The 9741-nt window shown below is 48.0% G+C and overlaps 1 protein-coding gene across 1 annotated transcript in view; it reads right to left on the reverse strand.

Annotated features, from left to right (window-relative positions):
* The window catches only part of FAM135B (family with sequence similarity 135 member B), a 179489-nt gene extending 172796 nt beyond the window's left edge, over positions 1–6693 (reverse strand). The window contains exon 1 of the mRNA XM_008684168.2: positions 6617–6693. Within this exon, the coding sequence (XP_008682390.1) occupies positions 6617–6693 (77 nt within the window). The remainder of the gene's footprint in view (positions 1–6616) is intronic.
* Positions 6694–9741: the final 3048 nt, after the last annotated feature.

Genomic DNA, 9741 nt, shown 5'->3' on the forward strand with positions numbered 1-9741 from the left:
GGGGTTTATACTTGTGTACTTTATACTTGATCACCTAAGTATCTCCTTATGAGAAAAGTGTTATAAATGAAGTAAGACCTTCCCTTCTGCTTTCTGGCTCCCGGAATCCACACTGGAAAGCTAACACGGAATCTCCATGGGCTCTTGAGCAGGACGCATGTGTGTGCAAAGGGAGGCAAGGTCCCGTCTTCTCCTGGGGAAGGGGAGATGCCACAGTCCTGCTAAGAAGAAAGGGACCTGGGTCTCTTCTCTTTGGAAGAAGAGGTCTCCAAGCAAGGCCGAGGTGACTCAGCATGTGGTCCTAGCCCAGCCATTCTCCACCTGGGAACTCCCTGGGAAACTTGACAAGTGCTGGTGCCCGGGGTCCCACCCTAGAAATCTAAGTAGCCTGGAGGGTGGATTTTCCCGCTCTGCAGATGACTGCGGCACACAGCCTAGGTGGATGCTGTCATAGAAACTTCCTGTGCTGTTCATCAGGCTCAGCTGGGGAACCTGTGAAGCCTCATGAGCAGCAATTTGGACTCGGTAGGTCTGGGACACGGCCAAGATTCTGCAGCTCCAACAGCAGTGAATGGCGACGCTGCTGCCCGCGGGCCACACTCTGAGATGCACTGATGTAAACGGTTCGTTAGGAATCAGGAACTGTTTTCTCATTGTTGGCATCATTTAATAAAGACCCATGTGACCCCCATCTGAGTTGCAGGAAGTTGTCAAAGAAGTAGAAAATTACACCAGCTGTCATGGATCTCTTAGGAGATGCCAGGCTCCGTGGCAGGCCGGGCACAGGCCATATAAAGTCCGGTAAGATCAGGTCCTTACCCTTAGGGAGCCTCAAGCCACTTGACAAGAAGACAAAGCCAGACAAGACATTACCGCTCCTCCCTTCCGCAGCCCGACTCTGTCCCCCACCACTGCCATCTCAGAACATCTGTGGCACTGACATTAACTTCCCTATAACTACCAGTCTAACAAGAGACAGGCTGCGATAAGTTCAGTGACCCTCCACTCCCTCCTTCTTACACTTCAATTTCCCGTGGCCTTCTGGTGGGCTCTGCTTCCTGACACCACTGAGCCATTCTGTGGTCCTGCCCTTCCAGGTCCCCTGCGCGGCTGACTCCCACCCACCTTTCAAGAGACCGTTCTGTGTGATCTCTTCCTGGGACGCCTTTTCTGACTCTGCCCACAGACTGGCTTCCCCCTGCTGTTGCTCCTCCTAGCATCGGAAGCCTGTCTTTGTCACAGAACTTAGCCCACACCGTGGTCATTTCCTGTGTGCATCTGCCTCCCTCATTGGCCGGTAAACACTCTGAGGGCAGAGTCTGTCATCTTCGCGTTTCTAGAGCCTATCACTTTAGAATATGTTGACTAGGGTTTATAGTGAGGACTGTGTCAGTGGATGGCGGAATAAAACATAGGAGAGGCAGGCTTTTAAAAATATGGGAATGAAGGATTCCTATAAACTGGGCTGAATACAGTAGATACATATTGGTAAAAAAGAGTCTGGACAGGAGATTACATTTAAGCTAGAACTTAATAGGGTAGAACTCTCAAGGTAGATGTTCCCTTGAAAGGAGGAGGGTCAAGAACGATCTGAGCACAGACAATAAAGCACAGAAGTTTAAGGTCAAACCGTTTGGGTTCTGAACACTAAGCTAGGTGAGAGCATGGGCAGGCTGGAGGGCTGTAAACAGGAAAGCAAGGCGGTCGCGTCGTTGTTAGCAGTACTGACAATTTAGACGGCATGTGCTAGATACCAGACACCACGCCAGCTGCTCTGCATACGTTACTTCATGCGGTTAATACCATAAGACTTCCGATTACCCCGTGATACAGTCATCACTACTGTACAGGTGACAAAATGGTGGCTCAGAGTGTTTTAAAGGGACATTTTCACGCTCTCAGAGCCTACAAGTGGCAGAGTGTGGCTTCACATTCAGGTCTGACCTCCAAGCTTGGCTCCCCAGTGCCTGGCTCCCTGCCCCTGCCCTTTTTGTCAGGATGAGTCTTGCTGCCAAGCACGGGTTGACAATTCACAATGCTTGTCGACTGGTTTCATGAGATGCTTTTCCTTGGAGAATTTGCTTCGGACAATATAGACTTTGAATAAATGCAAGTTGACTGTTTGCTCACAGCAAACATCACCAAAAGGCAATATGCATCCTGGGACTAGAAAAACCATCCACGAACGTAAGCGTGCTAGAAGCAAGCAATCCCTGATCGGGGCAGAATCTCACGCAGTATCCTCAGTTCTGCATCCACGTGGTTCTGACGCAGCATCTCACAAGGAATCAAGAGGGGGTGTCTACCTGGCCAGAACGGGCGGTGATGATCTGGGACATCAGGATGGAGGTGCAAGGGGCATGTCACATTATCTGGAGAAACTGCTGGAATGTGGATGCCCACAGTCAAGTTTAGTCTGAGGAAGGACACGTTCCTTCTTTTGCAACCCCTAAGTAATTTCTACCTCTCAAGAACCTTTGGAGCACATCCTCGCACCCAAAAATGGGCCAGCCTCCTGAAACGCAGCCTTCCTTTTCTTCAATGATACGTGGAAATCCTCCATTTTCTTTCACCTGGGGTGCACCTCGCCTGCTAGGCTTGGATTACAGTCATCACATCCCCATGGAGTGTTTGCTGGGTAAAGTCATGACATCTCTCTATGAACATGGCTCCTGTGGGATTCGGAGCAGGAAAACCCTTGGCGATCGAGCAGCATGGACCCCACCTGTCGGGCACCCCTCTGGAAGATGCAGAATCCTGGCTGGTCCTGCACCTAGCCTATCCACGGCTCTCTTCAGGCCGGACCCAAGGGACTGGGGACTCTGAACTTCAAGGTCTTACTGCTGACAGGGCTCTAGAGATCTAAGAACCCACTCCATCCCCCTAAGAGGTCTGACTGCCTTCTTCCAAATGATGCCCATATTCATGGGCATGGCTGCTATGAAGCCCATCGCAAGCATGTTTTATCAGAAGATTATGCCTTCATCCACATCAAGGTACCAACACCATGAAGGGCTGGCATGAAGAGCTGGAAGAAATTTGTGAGAGCCCTTGTTCCACTAGACCCATGGTCACCAATGGTCAATAATTTCATAACTACAGTAAAAACATCTTTAAGCATGTAACCCCAATATACGTATATTTATTTATAATCCTATACCCTTACGGTTGCATACTCCTTGCAATACACATTGTAAGTACAGAAAAGGATCTTTCAAAAGATAAGGAATGTAATAATCCATGTTTTAAAAATTACTTTTTATATTAAAGGAACACATAACCTTTTTGCTCTTACTAAAAATATGCCTGTTACAGTAATTCGATGTTCTGTTTTTAATTTAGTCTAGTTACATATTAGACTTCCGTGGTGAGCACGGCTACATAAGAAGACTCCCCAAAACACACAGGCCTAGAGGATCTTGGGCTGGCTGAGTGAGTCATGGTTTCCACACTCGTCTTGTGAACTCCTTAACCAACTGCGCAGGGCCCTCTTCCAAGTTCTGGATGTGCGCCTTGAAATGTCCTGCGAATGGTGACGATTTCATACAAGACTTAATACCGGAAGACCCAGAAGACCATCAGGATAAGGTGTATCATGAAGAATTATGGTTACAAACCCATGTATCAAATAAGTTGTTTAAATAAGTTCAAATTTCTCAGTCTTCCTATTTTTGAATCTGATCAGCTTGTCATTCCGTCTCAGTGTGTATGTGAACAGGCCTGTGCGGGAGCAGACCAGTGTGGTTCTGCCATTTCCTGCTGTTTGCTATGCTTTCATTCGTAATAGTACCTTCAGTTCATGATTGTTTTACCATATTTGCTTGTAAGCCACTTGCTATTTTATGACGGTTTACGGATGTGCATAACTGCCCAGTCACAAACTGTGGTATTTGCCCCATGAGGTGATGTCATCAAGTCCTCTGTGCTGTGGGACGCCCTCTTTTATTTGGTGCCAGAGTTACTGAGTGGAACTCACGACTGTGTGCCGTGTGGACACCAAAGATTTCCAGGGTCGGTCCGGATTCTGATTATTAAGGGAGTTTGATTTCTCTCTGATTTTTAAGGAGAACAATTATAAGTGGAAGTTTTAATACTTTCTCCCCACATCTTGATGGATGTTTTGTGCAGCCCTGGGGAGAAGGCAGCCCACTTTGGAGTACAAGCTTACATAACAGAAAACAAGCAACTGAGCCCCAGATCCCCAGTCTGCTGTTAGGGCTACGGACAGTTCCACCACCCTGATCCCAAGTTACCCATCAGGCAAAATAAAGATACTGTCACTCACGCTATGGTTGGTGATGAGGCTTTAGGAAATAATCAGAAGTGTCTAACACTATGATGGACACATGACATTCTTGAACCTGAACAGCAGAACAGGGGGAGGTACCAAAGGGGCTCCAGGAAGCAGCAACCAAACCAGGACTCAGGAGGCCCCAAGCCCAGACTCTTCTCACCACACTGCACAACTTCTGCTCAAGTGAGGAGGGGCAGACTGATGGCGATAAACTCCTGGACGATGCACAGAGCTTTGCCTCCTCAAAACTCAGCTCCAGAAACCCGTCAGAACCCCTCGTGTGCCCCCCCATCCCTGGAACATAGCTGGTCCCAGGATCATTCCCTGTGCCCCTCACCACCTCTTTCAGGTCACCTACCAAAATGCCCCAGCCACTGAATTTCCCCTTATGTAACCAGGGGCCGTCATATACAAGAGGCACTGGAAGCACGAACTTCAGAACCATCCTTTGGAAACTGGAGACTGACCTGGGCAGCAGACGGCACAAGTGTGAGCTGGTCTCTACTTCTCCACCCTGAATCCAGCCTGTCCTTGCACTTGGCTTTGGCCAGCAGGAGGCCACGGAAACCCCCCTCTGTGAGTCTAAGGCTAGGTAGCAGCTCCTTGTGTGTGTTTTCTCTCCTGCTTGTAGGGCTTCTCTGCCGCGTCCCAGCCGAGGGCCCAGTCCTGGCGCAGCCCGTGGTGAGGGCAGCCAGGCCCATGCCAGCTGAGCAGAACCACGCAGTTGGAGCCCAGCGCAAACTACCTGCCCCCAGAATCAAGAGCTAAATGGAAAGCTGCTGTTTGAAGCCACTACGGTTCAGCAAGGTGGTTCGTTATGGAGCAAAAACCAACCAACAGATGGAACCACTTAAAACCATAAAGTTGAACCAAAATCAAAATGGCCGCACTGATGCTTCAGCAAAGCTCAATTCTAAAGTACCCTTCTTCCTCTCTTCCGCAAACCTCCCCTCCTCCCTTCTTAGACCGGCGTTTCAGGAACTGGGTACAGCCCTGAGAAGGACCCATGACAGAGGAGGATGCCGGCAGCTCGTCCACAATTCCTGCTGAAACCAGCCAGACCCTGTATTTCCCAATAAAGTGGCCCAGTCCCTCCTCCTGCAGATCTTTGAAGGCCATGGGTGGCTGCCGCCTCCTTGGCCCCGCACAGCAATAAAACTATTGTTCCTCTTTCTCCCCAGCTCTGGATTGGAGTTACATTCTGGCTCTGAAGCATGGAGGTCAGTTTTCCACAACACGGATACCTCCTGTTTCTGTTAACTGGAGCCTATCACAAATTCAGTTTCTGTGAACTTAGGTTTCCTGGTCTGTAACCCAGGAAAGCAGCGGCCGCCACTGGGAGTACACGGATCTCCTGCCGCGGGACCAGCTACTTCTCAGAACCGTTCCATGTTGTTAATATTTGCGGTGACCCTGAGACGGAAGTTTATCCTGAAGACCTACTGAGATCACGCGTCTAAAATACCAAATTCAGAACACATCCTCCAACACCGCAAGCAACTACATTTTAATTCTGTATGTAAAGAGGACATCGCAAGTTTTCAGGTCTTGAGATATCTAGGCACGGGTCTTATGACATGCAGTTTTGGGGAGACGGCTTCTCCCAATATTGATCGTGCAGACCCCTTTTTCTCAGAGCTACACAAGCAAGCTTCATTTCTGATGAATCTACTTCCCTTTAAAACTGACTGATGTACCTACGTCCTGGGAAAAACAGCCCAGAAGAGTGAAGGCAGACGGAAGTGCAGGAGGGAGGAGAGAAATTAGCATTCTCAAGTCTGTCCATATATGGGTGATTTTCAACCGTGCTAAATGTTCGGATGTTCCACTTGGCAGGAAAAATAATGAAAATACTTTCCTCATTAATCCAAAATGTCCTACCACCTGTCCTTACCACCTCTACTTCTTGCCAGGAGAAACACACACACACACACACACACACACACAGGACCCTTGAACAACGGTGGGGTTCGAGGCACCCACCCACACCCACATAGTCGAAAATCACATAGGACTTTGGACTCTGCAAAAACTTAACTACTACTAGCCTACTGATGACCAGAAGCCTTACTGATCACATAATCAGTCAAGTACACATATTTTGTATGTTGAATGTATTATACACTGTATTCTTACTCTAAAGTAAGCTAGTGGAAAGAACACGTTATTCAGCAAATCCTAGGGAAGAGAAATGACATCCACAGTGCTATGCTATCTTTAAAAATCCACGTACGACTGGACCTGCGCAGCTCAAACCCGTGTTGGTCAAGGGCCCACCGTATATGCATACACACACCGACAGATACAGTGACGCATACTCACCCTCTCTGAAAGAGATCCACGTTATAAAATTTATGTAGCTCTACAGAAAACTCAACCGTTCCTTGTACTTCAGACATGATCTTTTTGGTTCATTACCTGAAAAACAAGAGAGAAATTGACAGCTTGAGACCCCATCAGCCAAACACAGAAAGCCTGGGCTTCCATAAGGGGAACCCAATGTACCTGTCCAATGGGACCATGGTGTGTCCACTGGATGTCATTGCTCAGAGGTTCTCTTTATAGGAAAAGACACAGAGACAGGAAGACGCACTTCATGTCACTCAGCTCACTCTTGGAAAGCCCAGACTTGGACCCAGTTATCCTAATCCTAAAGCAGGGCCAGTCTACAGTCCTTCCTTACCTATCTGTGCTGTGGAGGCAACAGCAGCCCAATGGCCAATGGAGCAAGAGTCCCTGCTCTTCACTTTCTACCTGTGTGACTCTGAGCAAGTCCCTTACCTTTTCCCCTACAACACGAGCCCTGATAACAGCACAAAACTGATACAGGATGGACAGATTAAATGAGTTTTCCATGCAGAGCACTTTGCACGGTTCCTAACACGCGTAATGATTAAGAACAGGAACAAAAAATGACTTGACCATTGTTAGTATAAACGCCATCTCGAAAGTGCTAAGGGGCCTGGGGTGGCAAGGCCTGATATGCTTTCTACCGAGCACGGGAAGCAGAGGGAGTGGGTGCCGCTGCCCAGCATATGGTGGACCCAACTTGACAGGGTGCTCGTTTCCAAGCCAGGAGACCTGAGGGCCAATAACGAGGGCTGGATGGAGAAGACGGGAGGGAACAAAATTAAAATAGCCCACGTCTAGGATGAGAAACGAACAAGGGGAAGAAAGACTCAAAGCAGGCTGAATTTTCCGAGGATACGAAATTGTGTAGACAGCAATAATTTACTATATTCTTGGTGCTGCGTAAAGTATTTTCTGCAAGTTGCCTGATTTTGTCAAATAAGAATTTTGTGATAAAGGTTCTTGACCCATAATGCAGATGAAGGAAAGGATCAGAGAGGCTCTAGTATGGACCCACTTTCCTCATCTAGAATGCTCTCACGGTGTGTACTTTGGAAGGTGTCCGCACTTTCTCCAAGCCTCAGTTTGCCACCATGTGTAATGGGGAGATACGAGCTACCTAGGAGGAGCCCCCATAGGACAGGAGGTGACTTGCAAAGAGCAGATTCTTGGGGAACCAGGAGGTTCTCACTAGGTAGCAGCTGGCATGATCTTGAGGAAGGGGAGAATGAGAGAGAGGGAGGAGGGCAGCTAGGAGGAGATCCAGTCTCTCCTAGCTGGCACCTAGGTCTCCTTTCAAAGCCTCTCTTCCTTCTGCTCCCCTGACGCCTCAATGACTAGACCACCATCACTGGGGTTCAGAGTGCAACCTCACTGTAGCCAGTGGGGTCATGCCAGACCAGCTCCCAAGAATAAGAGCACAAGAGATTAACGTGGCCTTAACTCTGCATCTCAGCTGTAGCAAGGGTGCCACGCAGGGAAACATTTCAAAGATGCAGAATTCTGCTGACCAAATTAAAATGCAGCAGATCCCAGAACACAGCCTCTGTAAATCCTGCAAGACAGAATTTCAAGCTGACACGCCCAGAGAGGTCTAGCTCACAAAATGTGCTGAAAACCTATCTCCCTAATGGGAGAGCCCTTGAGGTGCAGACCTGAGCCGGTCAAGGTCAGAAACCGACTTTCAGGGGCGCCTGGGTGGCACAGCGGTTAAGCGTCTGCCTTTGGCTCAGGGCGTGATCCTGGCATTCTGGGATCGAGCCCCACATCAGGCTCCTCCGCTGTGAGCCTGCTTCTTCCTCTCCCACTCTCCCTGCTTGTATTCCCTCTCTTCCTGGCTGTCTCTATCTCTGTCAAATAAATAAATAAAATCTTTAAAAAAAAAAAAAAAAGAAACCCACTTTCAATGCCAAGGCACTTCCAGTAAGAGCTGGAGTGAGGGCCAGCAAATAAAGCCACTCTGCACCTAATTTCATTATCACATTAAACACATGGACAGCTGCCTTTTCCCTACTTCCCTGTCTCGCACTCAGTCTCAATCCTTAAAATACTGCAGAGCCAGCAAAGCCATCTGACCCCTGCTTGTGGTTGCCAGGGTCAGTAATTCCTGACCCTCCCTGACTCCCGACTCTGGAAGGCTGCTACAGAGTAAGGAACAGAGGGCAAGCAAGAACAGCACACACTAACATTCCAGCCTACTGCACACCAAACAGTGCTCGGGGGCGGGGGGTGCATGCGTATCTCGTGCACTCCATAAAACATCTCGGTGGCCGGCAGTCCTGGCCCTGGCTCACCCAGGAGTCAGCACTGTACGGAACAGCATTGACCCAGGAGCTATAGATGAGGGTTTTGCATCTCTGGCCCTTCCCGGGAGAATGGCTGTGACAGTATTTTCCTGGGTAATTAGTATTTAGAAGCAAAAATACTTAATGCACAGAAAATATCATGCAGAACATTGTCTTCTCCTGGGAGGATGCACCCTCTTGTCCTATTGCTCAGGACTAATTAGCTAGAGCCTGGAACTTAATGCAAACACAGCTTATTGCTGGAAAGCTGCCTGCTCCTTTTTAAGGCCATGTGATTCATTATAACCCAGATACCCAGTTAGTCAATGAGGAAGATGAGCTCATGTATAAAATACCAGTTTTATAGTATGGAGATTCCTCAAAAAGTTAAAAACAGAAAGACCATATGATCCCTTAATTCTACTGCTGGGTGTTTACCCAAAGCAAATGAAAACACGAATTCGGAAAGATACACACAACCCTATGTTTATTGCAGCATTATCTACAAAATCCAAGATATGAAAGCAACTCAAGCATCCACCGACTGAGGAATGGATAAGGAAGACATGGTGTGTATTTGCACTGGAATATTATTCAGCTATAAAGAAGAATGAAATCTTGCCATTTGCAGCAACATGGATGGAGCTAGGGGATATTACCCTAAGTGAATTAAGTCAAACAGAGAAAGACAAATATCAGATGGCTTCACTTATATGTGGAACCTAAAAAAACAAACGAATAAACAAGCGAAACCAAAATCACCTCACCAATATAGAGAACAGGGATGAAGAGTACGGTCGATACACTCTCACG

This window comes from Ursus maritimus, unplaced genomic scaffold, assembly GCF_017311325.1.
Source record: "Ursus maritimus isolate PB19 unplaced genomic scaffold, ASM1731132v1 scaffold_9, whole genome shotgun sequence".
Classification (NCBI taxonomy): domain Eukaryota; kingdom Metazoa; phylum Chordata; class Mammalia; order Carnivora; family Ursidae; genus Ursus; species Ursus maritimus.